The following is a 23,659-nucleotide window of genomic DNA, read 5'->3' on the forward strand; positions in this document are numbered from 1 at the left end:
AAATAAAACGTTTCCCCTGTCACTGGCAAACTTTGTTTATTTTGCATTTGTGAAAGAAAAGAATGCCGCTTATTTCAATCTGGCAATCATTTTTACAACTGCAAATCTAACTTTGTCGAAATGACATTCCAATGTTGACATAATGCGACCGAGTTCCGTTTCTCAAAATATTAGTTATCTTGCATCGATTTATGTTTTGTCCTTTTCTATCTCATAGTGTAGAAAGAGACTGCTACTAGAGAAATGTTAAACATTCAACAAATTTCTAATGCTGTGATAGAAAATTAATACATGGCGTTTGTCGTCCAGGGAACTATTTTTCATTTCTATGTGTCCCAAATAAAGTTTATTTATAATGTACACGAGTTAATTATGCCAGTGCTGATTTCGGCGTGAAGTTGCACGGTCTGGGCGAATACAGATATGTTCAACATAAACAAACTATGTCTGTTTTCTTGTCTCTGCGTTATTGTTATTATTGTCCTCTATTTTCAATCAGAAATCGCTCGTTTGGAGGATAGTTATCGTAAATTAGGTAATATAGCAGATCTGTAGTATGTTAAAAGTGAGATTTTTGGTGCTTATTGGTTGAAATTCTGTTAAATTTTCAGAGTTTAGGCTGGTGCAAACTCATTCGGAATCTCGCCAGTTTTTCCCTAAAGTACCGGAGAAAAGTGACGATGATACTGTGGTGATATACAACAGGGTCCCGAAGACGGGATCGACGAGTTTCGTGGGCGTAGCATACGATTTGTGTAAGAGGAACAACTTTAAAGTGTTACATATCAATATAACTGCAAACAGACATATCATGTCTTTGAACAACCAGTATAAGTTTGTTCAGAACGTGACCAAATGGCAGGAAGTGAAGCCAGCCTTGTATCATGGGCACATGGCCTTCCTCAACTTTGATAGGTGAGTTACAAACTATTTTTGTAAAGTTAATTCAGTTTCCGGAAGAACCTTTATTAGTGTTATGCTTTCTCTGTTTCAAACCATAGATTAAAGTTACAGTAAAACCTTCATGGTCAAACCTTCATGTTTACTGACATAAGATACAAAAAGGATAGGTAATATGTAAAGTTATTCGTTTTTGGAAAGTAATTGTGCCTTATCAATAGAATAGAATAGAATAATAGTTTATTTGCAGCGGAATGCTGAAGGAAAAACTGACTGTTTAATATGTTATGTTAATAATATACTTACACACATGTTTCTGGATATTATGCCATATTATTATTTTGCTACATTATACCAAGATTTCTAAGAAACATTGCTGGCTTGAGATAAAAACATTATGTCATAAGTTTATGATATGTTTTGATAGTAAAGTAAACACAATTCTTTGGCTTATAGTAAAACAAAGGACAATTGACGATTTTTCAGTAAACATGAGACATCATAGTAAAGGATAAAGTAGTGCTACGATAGAGATTTCTTAAAAAATTTTGAGACTAGAAATTCATACACTTCTATGCTGAATTACTGAACCGGTTTCAAAGTTAAATGTTTTTATTACAAATAGGCCTTTGCAGGCTCTTATGAAACATCACATTAATAATAAACATCAATCACATTAATGCATGGTTCTTTGGTTGACTGTATGCAAGAAGAAGTTCCATTAGGATGCAGGTGGGACTTCATCAAACAGAAACTTTTAATGCCATTTATAAGTAACTGTATAAGCCTAACTTTATGCTATATATAGAACCCAGTAACAAGATATAAGCACTGTTCTGTTCTATAGAGCAAGTTTCATTTGTATTCAAGAACACGCATTCATATACCCATATTAGCCTTTAACATTGAAGATCTTGATAAATATCTTAAGTTCTAGGTATCTGTTGTGTATTTGTGTAAGGAATATCAAACAGCTGTTGTCTTTATACATACATGTATAAGTATTGCATTTTGTATGGCTTCATTCTTATAAATAATTAATTTACCTAACAGAGATAGACTGATCTCAGATAGGATTAACAAGGCTTTCATAGAGGTCTATTATAATTTATACAGAAGACTTTATACTGAGGGGACAGTTGAATACACCTATCTTCTAACTAGTGCCTCTGGTTGTCATTTGAATATAGTTATCGGCACGAATCTTGAGCTCTAACCTACATCTGCGCAGAAGTGATTTATTAGCAAAGAACCAATCCTGAGTGACGGCTATGACGCGATGCACTGCGGGCCAATCACCGCTTAAGTCCGCCCCCGCGCCTCACTTCATACCACAAAAGGGACCCAATAAATAACTTCTGCGCAGGTGAAGGTCAGAGCTCAAGATTCGTGCGCATAATTATATCTTTGGGAGTTGCCACTGGCCGTCAAAGACAGAAACTCTGACCACCTATCCTTTGATAGGATATTGGGATGACCGGGTAACTGGGTTGTGGAAATCAGATAAGCAGTCACTTCATGTAAAACTCTGGTACTCAGCTGCATCCAGTTAGACTAGAAGCCGACCTCAACATAGTTGGGAAAAGGGCATATGAGATGACTTGTGACAATAATTTGTATTATCACAAAAATTCATGGAAAATAATTAATGAAATCCTCTCTGTTTTCAGGTTGGGAGCCACATCAAAGCCTATATTTGTTAATTTAATAAGGAAACCTCTCGATAGACTAGTATCATATTATTACTTCTTAAGAAATGGTGACAATTACAGACCGCATTTAGTGCGGAAAAAGCATGGTGATAAAATGGTGAGTTTGCACTATTTGTTAACCGACTTTACAAAAAAAGAGGTTTTCCAAGGCATTGGTTGCGGAATATAATTGCAATTTTTTTTACTGAAAATTTTATAAATCAGAAGCTGCTTCCACCCTCGCACATAAGATGCGATATAAGCAGAGTAACATATTTATATAATATGCTACCAAGTTTCATTAAAATCCATACAGTAGTTACTAGTATGAAGAGTATCAAACATACAAACATTGGCAAGGACTATATGTATTAATATTTATCACATTGTTGTACCAATTAATCAATATAATTGTGAACAAACGGTCGAGCCTATTATTAAATGTTTGTTACAATTTTAATTAATCATTAGTGCAAGGCTAGATTAATCATATAGTTACAAATATAATGATGTAGCTATGGTATGTCATAGAAACAATATATGGGTCAATGACCATAAATTGATTTGTATGAACATTATGTACAGCATTATGTGTTAATCGATAATCGTACTAACTATATAAGTCCAAAAGTTAAAAGTATGACTATTTTTCGCGGTTTCACGTCAAAACTACTGAACCGATTTCAAAGTACACAGATACACTAAAGAATGACAGGTCTTAGACTACTTTTTACCCGGTTGCGGGATCTAGTCTCCATGAGAAGTGGGTGGAACCACATTCAACAGCAATCTTTACCTACATACAGATAAATAGAAGACTTTGAAGGAAAACGAATCTAAATCAAATCGAAAGTTTTTTTTTTTGCTCAATTTTCACTAAATGTCTGTGCGGTAATCTTAAACAAAACCTACTAAAATACCTAGCCATGACGTAATCCACAATTCCTAGACTCATGATAATGAGCGTTTATCTTACAGACGTTCGACGAATGCGTGGAGCGGGGTCAGCCGGATTGTGACCCCAACAACATGTGGCTGCAAGTGCCCTTCTTCTGTGGACATTCTGCTGACTGCTGGTATGTATGAGCCCTTTAAATACGGGGTCGAGGGCTGATTTTTTTATCGCCAGATTAGTTTTATCTGAAGAATAGGTTAAGACAGCTTTTGTGGAGAAAATTTGCCATTTGCCATTTATAAACCGCTATGTCTATTCCTTAGACAGAAGTTAACTGATGGTTGAAAAATCGGCCCTTAGTAGAAAAAATGTTTTGAAATCGCAAGCTCTTGGAATACTTAACTTTGCAAACAAATTGTAGAATTATCATTTAAAAATCACGTAAAATATCAGGACCTAACATAGATTCCGCGCCACCAAAAAAGTTTCGATAGATGCGGCGCTAGTATCTATGCCACTGCTTAAAAATAAATAAATCCACAATTTTTCTTCGAGTCGTGGCGCATTCTCTGCACTTCATAAAGTTCTAACATCACATCTTTTCAAATTTTTTTTTACTTTACACATTTCAATTTAACACATACACTTCTATTCTAGGAAACCCGGCAACCAATGGGCATTAGACCAAGCGAAACACAATCTAGTCAACCATTATCTCCTAGTAGGTGTTACAGAACAAATGCTCGACTTTATAACTGTTCTAGAGGCTACTCTACCTCGCTTCTTCAAAGGAGCCACAGAATATTACTTAAACAGTAACAAGTCCCATCTAAGACAAACTAGCTCTAAGATAGAACCTAACCTCCTTACTGTAGACAAAATACAACAATCGACAATTTGGAAAATGGAAAACGAACTCTATGAATTCGCGGTAGAACACTTCAATTTTGTCAAAAGAAAATTGTTAGCCAAAGAAGCTAATAATGTCGCCCAAATATATTTCTATGAGAAAATACGGCCTAAATAAGGATTATTTTAATGTTACTTTTGTATAGCGTTCTTAAGGTATGGACACATTATACCTTTTTGAGGTAAAAATATTTTTTGTCGACTTAATTTTTTTTGTTCCCAATTTCCAGGTGAAATAACTACTTAAATATATTTTTGTGTACTAATATTTTTTTGTTAATTATCAAGTTATTTAGTGAATAAGTTTTTTTTCTTGATATTATTGTCCGGACTATTTATAGAATTGTGTTGATCATTCCAGGTTTAGATTATATTAAAGACATCGGTTTTACTGTGTGGACAGGGAAAGTAGGACGAATTGAAATATCGTGGCTATGTTGAGCGTGGCTAAATAGTTAATCCCATTAACGTGAAACAATGACCTATATTTTCGCTTGAGTTAAAATTAGATAATGGTCACGATTAAATAAACTATTCTGCTTTATGATGCTATGAAGGAACACAAAACAATAATAACCTACAATAATGTGTTTTTGTCTATGGCAAGCACAACTGTTCCAATTTTGAATTTAAAAAATGCTGGCCATTAAAAAAAATTCTTGGCACAGAAAAAAAAAGTTAAAAAAATGGCCCAAAAATGTTGTCACGCTCAATAGCTACAATTAACTTTGTGTTCTTTTTAGAAAATATCTTATTAGGTACTTAAACTTAGGCCTTCTAATAAATTAGATAACGAAATTTAGTTAGTAGAAAAAGTAGGCCTTAATACTTAATAGACAATCATAGGAATTAGTTCCTTAAATTATCGAATTTAGAGTTTAATTTCCAGTGACATGTTTATACTTACACGAAAAGACATTTTTCATAAAGATTTCTCTTGTAGAAAAATCTTTGTATATGGATTGTTAATCATGGAGAACAAAATGACTAGCAGAGATGTCATAAGAAAGTAGCGCGCCAAAATGCGTACTTGGTGCTTTAAAAAGTATCTCATCTAAAAGCACAAACAATAATAAATATTTTTTACTTTTGTATATTATTATGAACTTTATTATGGAGCTAATTTCTTCAATAAATAATTATGAAATCGATGTCATAAGAAAGTAGCTCGCCAATATTCGGGGGACGACGAACGTTACTAGCTCCGCCCTTACATGCCTTTTATGGACCCCGCCCATTATTTTCAAAATAAAATCACCAATCAATCAAGACCAATCTATGCCAGATTGGTTTTGATATGACAAGGAACCCGAACGCTTCGTTAGTTCTTGTAACTGATCACACCTACCATACGTTACTTGACCTACAAGAAGGCGCCCGATCTACCTTCCTTATGGCATCTCCGCTATCTTTCCTTTCTCTGTGTTGTTAATCGATTGGAATGAAATAAATCGTCACCTTATAGATAATTGTAGATTTTATGTAAATAGATTGACGATATTATTGAATATATTTTTGTGCTTAATTTTTTTATTTGCGAACATATGATATTAAGAACTGTTAATTTTTCAACATGTAAGTTACCTGCAGAACTTTATCACAAGCAAATGTACAGTCAGACAGACAGACATATTTTTTTGTAAACAGATTTTTTATCTAATTTATAATTTCCTTGGTGCTTTACAGTTACTCAGTTAAATGCACAAACAATAATAAATATTTTTTACTTCTGTATATCATTATCAACTTTAATACTGAGCTAATTTTGAAATCGATATTATTTTCATGTATTAATTTTTCATTGGTGCTCATTGTCTCTTTAATATGTTTTACTATCAATATCTATATTATTATAAAAAAATGTGATATTTTGAAGTCCATCCAACGACTTGTTATCTCAATATATTGCTATAATTTGTTTAATGTTATTGAATTTATTGCAATAGTCTTTATTTGATATTTTAAAGAGTTTTGTAAGCGTGTGTTGCGGTTTCAGACCAATAGATGGCGCTGATTCTTGGGCATGTACGTGTAGCATATAAAACAATATTGTATCTCCGTATAATAAAATACGATAAATATCGCACCACATTATTTGTTTTGCGAAAAATAATATCATATAATTAAAGCATAGGTATGTATGTACCTACGCATAAAGCGTAGGTACATGACTCATGACTAGATGTTATTTAAGACACTTTCTCCGTAATTATCATGTATGAAACAATATAATTATTTCAGATTTTTGTATGCCATACTATTTCACTGAAAGCCATGAAAGTTATTTATACATTTATTTTTTCTAACAATTTATTATTATTATTTTACAGTTATTTTTGTATGCTTATTAATCATTAAATCGCTTATTTGTCCTAAATTAAAGACGTAGTTATATTAGACAATATTGTAAGACATTGTATACTCATTATGTAGTATATAATAATTATTATTGTAAATAAAAAATACGCATTTATTTAGTGTAAGTAAACAAGTTCTTCCATTCGTGTTATCTTAGTTAGCTAATCTTTCTATGTATATAGACTTTTTATGTATTATATTTTGTATCTTGAAACCACTGAAACAATTTCATGAAAAGCCCCAATTTCTCTCAACACTACGAAAAAAAAATAGTGTCTGATAGGAGTTCTAAACCCTTTCCGTCGTACCACAAAAACTTTTAAACGTCAGTTTAACACTTGTCTAAAAATGACAGATTATGACGTTATTATAAGGTCCATATTACAGCCACACTTTTTTTTTTTTATTATTTATTATTCAAAATATCAGATTTACAATTTGGTTACATAACAGTAAATATACCGACACAAACCATCGCGGGTTTAACAGTGGTATGTCAGCCACGGCAACTCGGTGACACATTTATACATAGGTATACATTATATATACATAAGGAGTTACTTTCTAGATCTCACTGCAGTCTAGAAAGTACTTCTTTAGTATCTTTTGACAGTTTTTAGGATTTATTTTACTGCAGAGTTCAATGGGCAGGTCATTTAAATATGATGGTAGCATACATTCCCACGTCCTTGCTCCATAGATATTATTAGATTTAGGTATGATAAATGTAGGTAAATATGTTAAACAACGCAACGACTTTAGCCTTTCGTATTTACGGATTTTGAGAATATTGTGACAATTTTCACTTATAACGCGTAAACGTACCTTATCAAATACATTAACAATTTGACAGTGCTTAAATAAACCCGAGTCATCATCTTGGAATTGCTGTTTTATTTTTTGGGTACTATCGTTTTAAAATGCGTAACTGTAACTTGTAAATGTCTTCAATATAAGTCTTGTATGTTCGTCCGTAGCTACTTAGGCCGTAATCAATTACGGAATCAGCCAATGCCAAGTACAATGTTCTAAGTATTTTATATGGTAGTTTATACTTAAGTATCGATAGTTTTGCTATTATAGACCTGAGCTTATTGCATACATGATCGATGTGCGGCCTCCAGTGGAAGTTACTATCTATTATCAGACCAAGGTACATATGCTGAGTCACTAGCTCCAATGAGGAGCAACTACACGCTTTGACCGGTCGGTGAAGACACAGGTGCTCATGAGCAACGACAGAAGGCACACAAGACGCTGTCAGGTAAGGTGAGTGTATGTAAATTAACTTAGTTTTTGTATTAATTACAAGACCAACGTCATGGGCCCACTTGCATAAGAGGTCGAAGTTACACTGCATCACTCTCTGCGCCTCACGTATGTCTTTATGTGCAGCAACCAAACATGTGTCGTCAGCAAATTGGTACACGGAGCCTTCTGTGAAAATGTTACACATGTCGTTCACGTACAGTAAGTATTCAGTTGGCCCGATAATTGAACCTTGTGCTGTGCCTTTATCAGTTGAGACCATGCTACTTAACGAACCCGCGACACACACCGACGTGTAGCGGTTCTTGTGGTAGTTTTTGAACCAATCTAATAATGGACCCCGTATACCATTTTGCTCTAATTTATTAAATAGTGTATTATATTCCAAACAATCGAAAGCTTTACTAAAGTCAATGAGGACAACAAGTACATGTTCGCGATTGTTCAGGCACTTGTTGACCCCATTACTAAAATTAGATAATAATTGTGAGGTATTTTTATTTTTTTGAAATCCGTATTGTTTATCATTAATAACATTATTTTTTGTCAAGTAATTGTTAATTTCTAGTCCGAGATACCTCTCAATTATCTTATCGATACATGATAAAATAGTAATAGGCCTGTAGTTGTTTACATCTTTGTACGAACCATTCTTATGGATAGGTCTTACTATACCAATCTTTAATTGATCAGGGTACGAGGACGTGGCAATGCATCTGTTAATTAGGTGCGTTATAACGGGGTAATTTTTCATGAATATATTTTAAATCTTTGACGCGGATGCCATCGAAACCTGGACATTTCCTCTCATTGAGGTGTTTTATAATAAAAGATACAACCTCCTCTTTGGCCTTCTGTAGTCTCATTGATAAGTGACATTTATTAATATAGCAATTATCGTCTAAAATAGGTGTGTTACACTGAAATTTGCATGTATTTTTGACATTATTTCTGAATTCAGAGGCGAATTTATTGGATACAACATTTGGCAATAATTTAAAGTGTTTTATAATTATTTCATCTATAGATTTATTTATTTTTCCACAAAGGGTATTAATAGTTGCCCAAATTTTTTTAGAATTATGAAAATTTGATTTTACCTCTTTCATAAAGTAATTATTTCTTACATTATTAATATGTTTATTTGTTTTATTTCTGTACTTATTATATAATAGTCTGTTTGCCAGATTACTTTTATCTTTAAGCCAGATATCTAATAATTGATCTCTTTTTCACACATTTTTCTATTCTGGTACTTTTCCATATACAAGTTTGTCTTTTACTAGTTTTAATTTTTATATTATACTTGCATTTCTCGTACACATCAGAAAATTTATCCAAGATAAAACATAAAATATCTTTAGGGTTGTCGTAATCCAAGGCCACACTCCAATTAATATTAATCAATTCATTTTGTAGCTTACAATTATCTAATTTACTAATGGTTTTGTATTGAGTGGCTTTGTTTACATACGTATTGTCGACTAGCGCGCAACCGGTTATGAAGTGGTCGGCTAAGGCATTTTTTATAACAGCTGTTTGTGCAGTGCGACAGTCGACACTACGTATAAAAATATGATCAATACATGATTTTGTTATGCACTCACCTCGCTTATCTATTCGGGTAAACTGGTTTATTCCACATTCTAGACCCAATTCACAGAGTGTGTTTAAATAATGATTTGTTATCGAAGATTTTTGTTTCAAATCGATGTTCATGTCACCTACCAGGATGAAATTATTTTTTTGCGAATATTTGTTTATTAGCCTACCTAACTCTTCGATGAACAGTCTCTTATTTGTATCAGGAGGATCTATACACAACACACAAACCAACAGTTGCACCATAGTCCGTTTTTAGCTCGCCGTTTATAGACTCGAAGTTTAGTGTACGCGAAGGTAGTCTGGTGAAGCAAATGCTCTTGTGCACATACACGATGACACCGCCTCCTTCCTATTATCACGCAGCTGAGTCTCCATGTCGTAGTTGTCGAGCTCAAACAATGATTTCGTCCAATCAGAGATGTTTGCCTCGGTGATAATGACCAGGTGAATAGTCTGAGGGCAGTTCGTAACGACGTATTCGAGTTGAGAGAAATTCTTCAACATCGATCTGATATTTACGTGAAGCATTGTTATTGAGTTATATGTATATGGTATATCTTCTGTGAATTCATTCCAATGTTTGTATGTATTTTCAAGTAATGTATTATCTAGAGTGTCATCCATTTAAGGTGTTATTTAATTGGCAGGGGGTAGATAATGTGATGAGGAACATCTTCAAGTTTCTTGATTATTTTAAAATCGGAGACAAGTTTATGTATGTCCTTCTCCGATCGAATGTTATATGTTTTCCCCTTTTCGTGCCTTTTGACTAAAATGTGACCATTTTTACACCAAACGAATTTACATATGTTTGTTGTTTTTAGAGCATTCTTAGTTGCCCAAAGTAGGTAGGCCGTGGTGGGTGATAGACTTTCTCTTAGATATATTTTAGTATCCTCACCGCTACCTAAATCCTTTCCAGAGATGGTGTGAGTCTTAGCGACTTGCAGCCATGAATCCCGACGGCCTTCCTTAAGGGTCACGACAATTGGTGGGGGGAGTTTCCCTTGTTTGGCTTCAGGTCGGTTACTTTTCTTGCGATAAGTGCAGACGACATCCTCCGCTTTTAAATTCAGTTTAATACATAAGTTCTTCACCATGCCATCCACATCCTCTGTTTCCTCAACACCACAAATATCAATATTGTTGGCTAGTTGGCTTTGTTCAAATGCGTTAAGTTTTTGTTCCACTACCTCGTATTTAAGTTCGAGGTTTTTATATTTATGTTTTAGCTCCATGTTCTGGTTATCGAATAATTTTATTTTATTTTCAAATCCATTTATCTTTAATTCGTACTCATCGATTTTGTCCGAGTAGAACTGTAGGGTACTTTGCAGTTCTTCTTTAATTATGTCCCGTACCTCTCGCCGTATATCGCTAAGGATGCGTTGGGTTATGTTATTATCCATGAGGTTCTCCGTATCTGTGATGTCTTCGTCATCAACGTCGGGCAGGATGCAGGATAGACGTTTGGGTTTGCCGTTACCCATACACGGTCGACATTTCCAATCGACAGCGTCCGTTGAATACAGTACGTTTAATTGATCTGCAGTTATTGACGCACATGATGCATGAAACCATTTACTGCACTTTGAACACTGTATACCAGGATTTTTTTTCGTCACCATTTTTCCGCACTTAGCACATTTCACCATGTTTATAGATCGATGGGACGTGCAAGTTGTTTACGAGTAAAAAGTTGGAAGCGTACGCGCACGTAAATGAGCGATAGATAGTAGATACACGTCTAATTGCTTCCGCACCGAGTGCGCGACTTTTCGACAAGTATTCAACAGATAAATTTAAGTTGTCGTAGTAAGGCTGTTTCGGTTTTAAAGTCTCCCCTTGGACACTTAAACCTTCTTTTAGGGTCACAGAAAAAAACATTTTAGAATTTAGGACACCAATTTGACTTGAGATGTCAAAAGAATAGAGGTGTGCTTCTCTAGGATTTATTTTTATCGATATTAATATTTGTAATCGATGATGACTTATGGACCTGTATTCATATTTTGTTTGTAATTATTTCCCAATTGATGTGCATTTTGTGTTTTTCAAATCTGTATTTGGTTGTGTCATGGAAATATCAATTGTCAATTTCTATGTTTTTATATTATTCAACAAAATTAATATTAAACATTACTTAATTAAGTATAGAACAATTTAAAGTAGTTATTCGTTTTTTAAGATACCTATATCAAGGTATATTAAGTATGTAACGAATTTCCAAACTGACTCACGCCAGAAAAATTGTTAAGCACTATGTGACTTCTTACTGTAAATATTACATTAATTATTATATAAAAAATGCTTCAAAAATGTTAATTCTATACGTACAAACATGTACTTAATTTTTAAAGCAACCAGAATTCTAGACCTTACCCACTTAGACTTAAGGTTGATATTTATATAATTTATAAAACAAATGTGATTATAGAATCTGTTATTTTTAATTTTCATACTGTTCCGAATCTCTGCACTCACTAGTTTACCGTGCAATGGAGTTTCAAACGAAATATAAACTTAATGTTTCATAAAAATATGTATTTTTTATTTATTTTTTTATCCCAAAATCGTTATGATTTCTTTTAATTGTGCCTGCAATAACTGTTATTTAATTCAATATTTTAATTTATTTTTTATAACCCACACATTTCCTCGTGCCACAAAAAAATTGTCACGAAAAGCTTAGCCTACAACAAAACAAGGGCACCAGCCACTATTCAAACAAGAAAACACTCAAGGAAAACTTTCCCGGGCACCAAGAACCGTGAGCTGTCGATGAATCATTCAAAATAAAATTTTAATAAGGTAATTACACACCAGTACAAACTTCTACTGTATTGAATATTTACCAATCGTACCCAGTAATTGGGAGCATACTTTTCATAGAATTGAAAAGTTTTGAACGTGACAATTATCGTAAATGTAACAGTTATGAATAAAATATTATCACCTTGGGGCTGTCGATCTGAAAAATTATTATGACCCTAATCGAAAGTGTTTCTTAGTGAGCAAACATCGTCATCAGTCACTTGCAGGAGTTGCTCTTGCAGTTTGAACTGTAATTACTTTGTTTCAATGAAGGGGGACGCGGTTTTAATTATTCAGCCGGTGACTTGTCCCACTCCCACGCCCGTATTGTCACACGTCAGACAGAGACAGCTGGTGTTCTGTCAGACGTGCCCGCGAGGGAAGGTGTTCCTTTCAGTCGTGTGTGAGAGCTGCGACGGAGCGGTTGGCCCGCGATGCCATTAAGATTCAAACCGCTCGCAGAAATGCTATCACGAAGGCACAACTTCCGAATAACTCAAACCAAGTCGATCAGTTAAAAGTTTTGTAAGATGAGATAATTTTCCATTTAAAGAGTTTTATGTTTAGTTTCGTTTTGAGGTTCGTCCATGAAGGTCGCGTCCTTCAATCGATAAACTATTAATTGCCGCGTGTGATTGCCCGTGGCCGGTAGACAACGGAACTACACGCGTGTTTTGGATGTATATTTTATTTGTAAAGTGCCAATTAAAAACATTAGTTAAGTATTTTTTTATAACGGACCCTGTGTCGAAAAGTTTGTTGGTGGAAAGACTTTGAAATTAATTCGCATCTTCATGGAATATGGGCATCTGCTTAGACACTGGTAAGTGTATTTTTAAAACTGTCCTTACACGTGTGGTCCCAGTGTGGGCGCCAATAGCAATGTACAATTATGTTGATAAGATCGGCGGGAAATAGAGAGAATAAACATTTAGGTACAGTAATAATGATTTTGTACGCACATGAACGTGCCCGTTTGTTGTTTGTTTGTCAATAGTTCGATAACAGTGGGGTCCCGGTTGGGCGCCACTACAAACACTGACTTGCTGTTTCACGTATCTAAGGTTTGTGATACGTTTGTCTAATAAATAATCCTGATAATTCTAAGTAGCGTATTATTATTGATTCTCATACTGCCAGGATTAGTCATTGCCCGTATTGGCGGTGATCTATTATATAAAAATAAGTCGGGTTTTCCTCCCTGACGCTATAACCTTAGAATGCACGAACCGATTTCCACGGTTTTGCATTCGTTGGAAAGGTCTTGGGCTCCGTGAGGTTTATAGCAAAGAAAATTCTGGAAACTCGATGTCCGAACTCTACGCGTGCGAAGCCGCGGGCGGAAGCTAGTGCTTAATAATAATACTAAAGAATTTGTCAGTTTTGATTACAATCATAATATTCCCCGATTAATTTGAGTGTAAGAATATTTGTTTGTCACGCTTTTTAATCATGACCGCTACTTTTATCAGAACGTAAACTTATTACCTAGGGGTGCTGGAAAAAGAAAGATGAAGGCACCTTCTTGTTAATTAACTACTTAACTATGCCTAAATATTTCGAGATTATGCAAAAGGCAAACGAAAACTCAATCCGTAACCTGTTCTTTAGATATTTTAGTCCTAAACACTTACCTGGCAATAAAGTGTTTTGAAATTTCAAACTAAGCGTTTCATCTATTCACTAAATGCCGTCAGGTTGCAGGCGGTTATCTTGAGACATTTAAGAAAATGTACTGAACAAGAAAACACGATCAAAAACAATCCCCAAACTTTCCACGTACCTACTAAGTTTTATCTTTCAATAAATGAAAAAGGTATAATTTGCTTTAATACATACTTCATCTTATCTAAGACAGTTCTAATAGTGTTTCGCTGGCGAATGCAAAATCAAAATATTTTTATTTTACATAGGCCTTTGCAGGCACCTATGAAACGTCACACTATTTGCACGGTTCCAAAAAGTTGGTCTCATGGAGAAGAACCGGCAAGAAACTCCATAGACACTCTTTATGCTGAATGATAAGCGCGGAAAACAGCAGAAAATCTGCCAGTCTGAAAGTGATATAAGACTGTTTCGTTGTTAAAGAAGTCGCCTCGCGCAGCTTCTACGCTCAGGATCTCGGGTTCGATTCCCCGTTCTGCCCGGAATAACTTTGTAGGTATTAATAATCTTCATAAAACAGCCTGAAGTCTGATACATGTTGTAAAAAACGTAAATAATAAGAAAATGCAAAGCCTGTCAAAATTACAATTAAACAAACAGACTTCTGCAGCGTCATTTATTCATTGAATCGAATTTGCAATTCCTAGTAGCCAATGGCTGTCATTTGAAATTGAAGGTATTTTATATACGTACCAACCCACGTATTTCTTTTGGAATGTATACGTATTTCTGTAGCTCAACGTATTATTTTGAAGTTTTATTCAATGTTGGCTATATCCCCGTGCTTTTCATCTCTTTGGCTCAGCCATTTTACCGGGATGGCGTAAATAAGAAACTTACTTTCTAGTTTGTAATAAGTAGATAGGGATTGTGATGAAAAATTTGCCACTTAGATTTATAATTTGCAAGCTTATTGCCTCCCTGTTTTGCAAAGAACAAACTTCTGTATTTCAATCTCAGCATGTTCTTTCAGTTTTGGATATGATCAATCAAGTTAACTTTACAAGGTATTTGTAAATCTCTCTTTTCTAAAATGAGTTGAAAGTGTGTAAAACTAAATCTTGAACATAATGCAGAATAACCAACAAGATATTTCGATATATAAACGAAATAAACTATCGCGAAATATCCAAGAATTGCTATTGGCGCCCAACAAATTTCCTATGACAATTCTTACAACACACATTGATTTCATTTATTAATGACTCATCATCTGGTATTATTCCTGGTCAAATAAAGGAAGCATGATCCTCCAAACATTGTTATTGGCGCCCAACAAATCTGATTGTTACACTGTGGACACACATAGAAAATGGCTTTAGGTAGCGATGACACAAAGTGTGGTCATATAGAGTGTGTTCTAAATGATATTTCTTATTGAAGAAAACATGTAACGTGTAGCATCTCCAAACATGGCATGCTATTGGCGCCCAACATATTTCGTATCCCTTCAGATCTTATGTAATAAAATTAAATGTGGCAATCTCCCCTGACGTTGCGATGATCCATAGGTATTCTGATACATTCCGAGTCCCATAAAGTTCATAGTTTAAATACCAACCATATCTGGTAATTGTCCAGAACAAAAAAATGAAGAGTTGGAGACGACAGGCGGGGAGCACAGCCGGGGCGAGAGTGCGTGGGCCGGCCGCGCCACGCCGTCAGTCGCCGCCTTCCCGATGCAGAACTCTAGCCACGTCAAGTTCGAGCCGCCTAATGTGCCTGTTATATTTGTGTTGGGTAAGTTATTAGAAATGTAGAATTAGGGAAAAGCTCCCCTTCGGACAGTGGGCCTGATTGCATGGAGTAATAACAATTGGAAAAAACTCGGCCGAATGTGAGGGCCAAATTACCATGAGAATTAAGTAACGTAGGTAAATCGACGCATTGGGATTTGACTTATACTGTAGGTCAACAATGCAATGTGTTCAGGATAGTTAACTTTTCACCTGTTTCACCAATTTTGTGAAAGATGAAAATCTTGGTTAAGTATTAACTATTTTTCAATGTTGAGGTTCTGCATGAATAGTACCTATACATATAAAAGTTGTAGATCTTTTCATCACCATGTTTCAATCAACTTTTTGCATAATTTTGCCAGAAATTATGATAACCCGTTTGTTTGACTCTTCAGACCCGGTCTCGGAAGCCTAGGTATGTATTAAAATCGTATCCATCACCTATACAAACCTATTTTAACCCCAACCTACTTCCCAGGCGGCCCAGGCAGCGGCAAGGTGACCCATTGCGACAACCTGATGCAGGAGCGTCGAGGAGTGGTGCACATCAACATGACGGACCTCCTGCAGCAGTACGCCATCGGCAACGGTACTGCTAACCCCGGTTTGCACTTTATGTAGTTTAGTTTAGAGTTCACTTTTGTTTGGCGTGGAAGCGTTGGCTATAACGGACTTTAATAAAAAAAGTATTAGTGACATGGTGGATCTTCTACCCGAAACGATATAAAAGAAATTATATTGTTAACCGGAAATAGTGTAGCTTCTCAACAGTGAAAGATTTTTTCTAATCGATTCAGTAGTTTCGAATCCTCTGGGGTACAAACACACATTTATTAAATGTGTACCTATATAATTAATACAGCAGAACTTCGTGTATAGTCAAACGCGGCTATGCACAACATCTATTTTTCTTTCTTCAGTTTTTCTTTACACGACTAGAATAAAACCTACTTAGATACAAACTTCGTAATACACAAACGTAGAATAAAAACACCGTAATTGGAAAATAGCTAACAAATTCGCACCACTATAGAGTAGAATATGCATCACAGTTATGTAGCATAGTTTGTAATTGCACCCACGAAACTTAAAATACAAAACACCCAAACCAATGAACGTGAACCTTAACTTGTACTCCTTGTATGCTGCAAAGAATTTTCAGTACCTAAGTACAAAAGTAGATTGTAATTGAACCATGTAGCTTATAATAATAAGAACCCCCAAAATGTTGTTTTCCAACTCTAAACAAAATAGTGTCATATTCATATTTTTTTACGACCTTGGCAATGCTACTAAGTTTATAATTGATCAATAAACAAATAATACTATAAATGATGTATTCATACAAACATTTAAAATAGTTAACGAGCAACAAATTCATAGTTTCGTGACTATATTAATAAACAATAAAAGCATAATGCAGTTCTAATAATTATAACTATGAAAATAATGGCACCTACGTCAGTAACGTGTTTAAATTCCGCAATAATTATGTGCTAAACATTTTATATGTAGTTACTTTTATTTTGTGGTATTTGTTTCATCATTGTTTCCTTCCTAAACTATGTATTTTCATTCGATAGAACTTTGACATACAAAAACTAGTACCCGTACTGGGATAAAATCTATACTTAATATTATAAAGCTGAAGAGTTTGTTTGTTTGTTTGAACGCGCTAATCTCAGGAACTACTGGTTCGATTTGAAAATTTCTTTCAGTGTTAGATAGCCCATTTATCGAGGAAGGCTATAGGCTACTTTTTATCCCGGTACGGGAAGTAGTTCCCACGGGATGCGGGTGAAACCGCTGGCAGAAGCTAGTAAAGCCTATGTTACTCGAGAAGAGTGTGGCTTTCCGACATTGAATAGAATTTTTCAAATCGAAGCAGTAGTTGCAAAGCCTTTAAGAGTACCAGCAAACAAACAAAAAAATGTTTCCTCGTTATTATATTACTATATAAAACACTGCTTTAAAACCTAATTACAGAGCCCAGCAGAAAGTCCTTGTTTGAGCGTTAAAAAATCGCTACGCGTGTACTTCTGTGTAATTAAAGCAAAGAAAAGCATTTTAGAATTTATTTTATGCAAATCAAGTGCATGTGGCGTATGGTATTTATACTAATTAAATATTTGCGAAAAATTATACATCAACACGAGACTTAAAGTTTCCTTATTAGTAGGTACACTTTTAAACGCCAAGGGCTATTTGGTTAAAATGAAATAAAATATTATTCTTATGTCAGGGTAACATCTTGTTAAAAAAACATTAGCATCTGTATAATAATGCGATACCGAAATAAATATCAATGAGTTCATTTTTATACCATTTATAGCTACGCTACGCCTCGTAGCACGCGTCTACGGCGTAGCACTTATTGCTACGGGTTGGTAACTTTTCAATTCTAAACAGATAAATTAACATGTGAAGTCAAAGTAATTTCTTCATGAAATCAATGATTCTTCAAATTCTTGATATAAGTAAATTACTTTATAAATCACAAACAAAACAGGCTTCTTATTATTTCCATGTATGTAGGATATAGGTAACCATCTAATTGGCTAAAATGACAAAAACACATCCCAAGTACATGACCAACATTGAGTTCAAAGAACCCCAAAAAAAAAAAAACAATAACAATGCCCACTGAAACACAAATGAAAAGAGATCTTATCGCCTTGTGATAGTCATCAAAATTGATTAAAAGTACCTTTCATTTGTTTGCTAGAGTACCTACATGGTTATGTGAAAGTACATTTTTTTATTTTGTGATATCAACTGTTGGAAGGGTTGTGTATTACTATTGATTGTATATTAATTTACGTTTGCCCTCGACTCCATCAAATAGGAGACGAGAAGTTTTTAAATGACTAAGAGAATTTCGTTATTTGAACAGCTCGTCTTCTCCTACATAGTAATATTCCAAAGTGGTGAAAATCTATGGGTTTTGCAATATTGAAATTGCAAAAAAAAGTCGCAAAACAACTGGTGAGGGGGTTTCGGGCTTGAGTCCCGGAGCGGGCCGAAATCGCTTTGTAGGTTCTAAGACGACCTCGATGGCGCAATGGTCACCATGCCGGACTGCCGAACCTGAGGTCCCGGGTTCGATTCCCGGCTCGGTCGACATTTGTGTGATGAGCATGCTTGTTGGCCGTGGTCTGGGTGTTACAATATGTATTTATAAATATGTATATGTGTAGCTATATGTAGTTTATCAGTTGTGTTAGCACCCATAACACAAGTTAATCAATAACTTACCATGGGGCTAACCAACCATGTGTGAATAAGGTGTCCCAACATTATTTATTTATTATTTATTTATTTATTTAAGAAAGTTTCAGAAAGCAGCCAGTTTGAAAGTTGTTGGTCATGCTCCAGTATATCGGACAGCACGTTAATGTGATTCTGTGATGTAATTCTCTCGGTGGTGTCGGATTGCTATTCCCTCGGTCTATGAGAGTTGAGGAATAGTGAGTGCATCTATGTCAGCGCAAATGCTTGTGCCTATAATATATATGACCTGTGTAACTTGCTGATCTTAGGGGCAAGAACAGATGCCGTGGTTGAAATTCTGCCTAAACACCATTAATATTGTTTGTAAAACGATGACTTAACGATAATCAAGGGATTCGTCGTTCTTTATGATTATTTATTCATACTTTCACAACGATAGTTTAGTGTTCTGTTGTTTTGGGGGAAAGACATAAGTAATGCATTTTTAACTGATTCCTAAAGTGATGTCATGCTTTTGTCGAAGAGTTTATCGATTGAATAATGTTTACGGATGGTATTTTTTGACGGTTAATCCGTTGAGGCTTGACCAAGTAGAAAACAAACAGGAGAATTTTTTGTTGAACCAATTTTTTGTTAAATAAGAATGTTATTCGAAGAATGGATATACCTATGTTCTCTTGATTTCTATAGTTAAGGTACCTAATAACGGCTATTTAAAATATTTTATTTATCTGTTGCTTGGTTTACATTGATGATAGAATTTTGTCAGTCGCTCCAAACAAGTATGGTCTAGTATGCAAAACAACAGATGCATACAATATTGGAAAGTAAATCCTCTGTATCAGTATGACTGCAACAGTTTTTGCCGTGTACTTAATAGTAAAAAGCATAGATGATGACGAAAATTACGTAAAGCTTAAACTTTTTGAGCCGCGTTAATTCCAGTAGATTGACAGAATGTCTTGTCCTAAATTGTGAGCTTTATATTGAACCCAAGCTAGACCTACTCGAGGTCTCAAACCAAGGCCAGCTTTACAAAAGACGAGGTTGGAATTAGTCGGAAACTATCAAGTTTAGGATATAAAGACTGCCTAGTAGATTTAATAATAACTTTAGAAGGCATTCAAAATCCTGCTATTTCCTTGTGAATATTCATTTTGACGAATCAAGTTTTTATTTACTCAACTGCATTCCATATCCTACTATTGTTTCGAATCATCATCATACCCAGCCCAGATAGATTTCCAGGTAAAAAAAAACAAAGTCAAATTATTTACTTCATCTTTAAGCCACACAAGATTATTAACAATCATATGGTAGCTTTTAGCCATCACGGTTTTTGTTCGTATTCACAGACTTTCGGGGACTGTACCTACAAAATACAGAGACATACTTACCTACATCTGGTCTTCTCAACAGACATGCAAGACTTCGGCACGCTGTCCAGCAAGACGGTGACAGAGGTGCTCATGCTGGAAATGAAGATGGCTCCCACAGCGAAGACCTACCTCGTGTCGGGGTACCCGCGCTCCATGCGGGATGTTGCTGAGTACTCTGATAAGGTGAGCTGCGTTGTAGTACCTTTAGCTTTGCCTAGCTTTTGATTTGACAATGGTTTCAGGCGTGTCCCGCGGGAATTATACCGCGTAGCAGGATTAAAAACCTAGCCTCTAGCCTTCCTCGATAAATGGCCTATCTCCTATAACTCCGAAAGATTTTTTCATATCGGTCCATTTCCTGATATTAGCACGTTCAATATACTGGGTGTCCCAAAAGTACATTAAGTATAATACCTATACATAGAGGTATGGAATATATTAAAATTGATATATATTATTTTATTACTTAAAGATTGGGTATTAATCTGAGGGAGTTGGAACGGTCAGAAGATAGCGGGCTGACCATTGATTGATTTTTATAAAACTTACTAGCTTCCGTGGTTTCATCCGTATTCCGGGGGAATCACTCCTATTTCCAGGATAGAAAAGTAGTCTATGTATCTTTTCACAGGCTCTAGATTTGTGTACCAAAAAAACAACCAGTTTAATAGTTTTAGCCTGAAAATGTGACAGACAGACATAGTTACTGTTTACGAGTTACATAAGGATAAAAATAACATTTGAAACAATATTCTGATTGCTATTGTCTAGTAGACGAAATAATTATCCTTCCAAAACAAGTATGGCGGCTGTCGATTTTATAAATTGTTACTTTGGCCGTTGGGCCCGTCCTTGACATAAATATAACGATTTTTATATCCTAACCGTCTTCAAACTGTCGATTGAAGTAAATCATTGTGTGTGTTTAAATAAAGTTTTTATCAAGATGGTGAACTTGTTTAAGGGTGTGTCTATCAAGATTAAATTGGCTTATAAATCGCGAAAAAAATATGCCTTGAAGTTTATTTCTAACGAAAACAAAAAAAGTGAGGAATTCAAAAAAGTTTAAAAGCGTATGCTCGGTCGGGCCGTGGATGGGTGACGTGTATCATGAGAGTTCCTCCGTGTTTCGAAAAGCACGTAAATTAGTTTTGTGATGCCGACTTCAACATATGTAGTTGGGAAAAGGCTTGGCAGATGATGAGTTCAATACCTACTGTTAAATATATTAAACCCTTTATACACGAGTTCCATTGAATTAATATCCATTATCATTAATTCTATCAAGTACATGACTTTTCAATTTAACATAAACGCTATACATTTTATTCTAATGGAAATACTCCCAGAGGCAGGAAGAATTACTGCACTTTCTTCTTAACAAATGGTGATGGGGTATCATCCATATTGCTAGTTGATAAAAGGTCAAAGGCCTTGTGTATATAGGGTGTTACGATCATTGTAAAGGGTGTTCAATAAATGCAAGTCAAGTTGTTGATGACTTGTGACTTGTGAGTCATAGGTTGCGTTATGTTGGTGTGATTGATGAAATATTGGATGATTTTGATGTTTTTTTTTAATTTGATGTGTCTGGTAGTTGCTGTCGTGGTAGACTAGTGGTTTAGAGCACCTGTCTCTCAAGATGAGTTAGCAGGCTGGATTCTTAATCAGGCCGGGGTAAATGTAACTTTTCTAAGGTAAATAAAAGTCAAATGTAAAATGATTTACAAATGAAGTTGTTAAATTATTTATTCATTTTATTAAAGTGTAGAAGCAGTGGAGGCCTTTGCCTATCAGTGGGACATAATATTCTAAAAATAATAAAAAAAACAGAGACTGAATGTAAAGGTGAAGGAAAAAATGTTGAGGAAATCTCTAGCACAAGTCTGATATCCTTGCCTAGTCTTGAACAAGCATGGTGATTACCGCTCATTCTTTCTCCGTATTAGAAGAGACCTGTGGCCAGCCGTGGGACAATGAAAATGCTGATGACGATTCTAATAATTGGTTACCTGCAACCATATCACTTCACCATTTCACAGTAACCGCCAACAAAATTGATATAATTCACGGTGTTAATAGCCAACACAACGCAACCCCTGATTATATATTAATTTGTCACTGTATTCGCATGAATCGCGTGTGTGATTCACTGGTGGTATCGACTGATAGTTGATGATACAGGGATGGACTAGGAAGTGTGAGACCTGTAGAGATAAAACGGTAACCCGGGTAGCGGAAAGCGAGGCAAAGGCTTTAGACGACAATTTTCACTGAATATTTTTTTCTCAGTTCGGATGCTTTCGTTGAGTATCTAGATCTCTTATGTTCATTTTCATTGGTTGACGATCTTTTAGCAGAATGATAATGAATTGACTTAATAATTACCAAAATTCGCGGGTCTGAAAATGACTTAGGGCGTTTTTGCATCATTAACTTTCCCAATTCTTCGTATCATTAAGTTTAAGACTGTGCCCACTTTGCGGTTGTCTTTAAACTAGGGTTAGTAACAATTTCTACTTTCTCTACGATTATAAATCCGTCCCTGTATAAAACACGTGCTACATATGTGACACGGCAATAATGACGTGTTTGCTCCGCCGTGTATTTATTTACAAATGTTGCTATATAATATTTATTTAGCTTTATTCCATAGAAAATGTTTCCAATATTTTTTAGGTGTAGACTTTTGGTCTGATTGAACTTGGGTGCTATTTTCGTAATAACAAAATTCTGATATCTTAAGGGTCATCATTCTAAGACTATTTTAACTTTGAACTAAAATATTGATAGTAATGCTTTGCCACACCAATCACCATGTTCAAGTTATCGAAGAACATTATCAACTTAAAATTGAACTCGAAGTAAAAAAACGTTCTGAAGTGTTGCAAGCTTTAGTATATCAGTAAGTAAATAAGTAGTGCCTTCGTACTTGAATATTTCTATTGGTATTGTCTTGTCAACTCTTCTTCTTCTTCCTCCTGCCCTGTTTTCAATTTTATTTGGGGTCGGCGCAATATGTCATCCTCTTCCATTTTCCCCTGTCACTCGACATACTCACACTCACTCCCTTCCTATTCATGTCATCTTTCAGGCAATCCATCCATCTTTTCTTAGGTCTTTCTCTTCCTCTACATCCATCTACATTCATACTTAGCACACACTTTAACTGTGTACAAAAAATGTAAAAAGAAAACTATGCAC

At 35.1% G+C, this 23,659-nt stretch overlaps 3 protein-coding genes across 3 annotated transcripts; 2 read left to right on the forward strand and 1 right to left on the reverse strand.

Annotated features, from left to right (window-relative positions):
* Positions 1–264: 264 nt before the first annotated feature.
* On the forward strand, positions 265–6,590 carry LOC110379689 (heparin sulfate O-sulfotransferase). Its single transcript, XM_021339449.3, has 5 exons — positions 265–535; positions 612–915; positions 2,571–2,709; positions 3,570–3,667; positions 4,144–6,590. Exons 1-5 carry the CDS (start codon positions 424–426, stop codon positions 4,511–4,513), a joined length of 1,023 nt encoding a protein of 340 aa, XP_021195124.2. The 5' UTR covers positions 265–423; the 3' UTR covers positions 4,514–6,590.
* A 3,669-nt stretch (positions 6,591–10,259) lies between these two features.
* LOC135116984 (uncharacterized) lies at positions 10,260–11,117 on the reverse strand. The gene has a single exon (XM_064035083.1). The coding sequence runs from the start codon at positions 11,115–11,117 to the stop codon at positions 10,260–10,262; it is 858 nt and encodes a 285-aa protein (XP_063891153.1).
* A 1,710-nt stretch (positions 11,118–12,827) lies between these two features.
* On the forward strand, positions 12,828–16,466 carry LOC135116986 (uncharacterized). Its single transcript, XM_064035084.1, has 3 exons — positions 12,828–13,264; positions 15,688–15,846; positions 16,324–16,466. The coding sequence occupies exons 1-3, from the start codon at positions 13,243–13,245 to the stop codon at positions 16,464–16,466; spliced, it is 324 nt and encodes a 107-aa protein (XP_063891154.1). The 5' UTR covers positions 12,828–13,242.
* The last annotated feature ends 7,193 nt before the right edge of the window (positions 16,467–23,659 follow it).

The sequence above is a fragment of the Helicoverpa armigera genome, chromosome 6, assembly GCF_030705265.1.
Source record: "Helicoverpa armigera isolate CAAS_96S chromosome 6, ASM3070526v1, whole genome shotgun sequence".
Classification (NCBI taxonomy): domain Eukaryota; kingdom Metazoa; phylum Arthropoda; class Insecta; order Lepidoptera; family Noctuidae; genus Helicoverpa; species Helicoverpa armigera.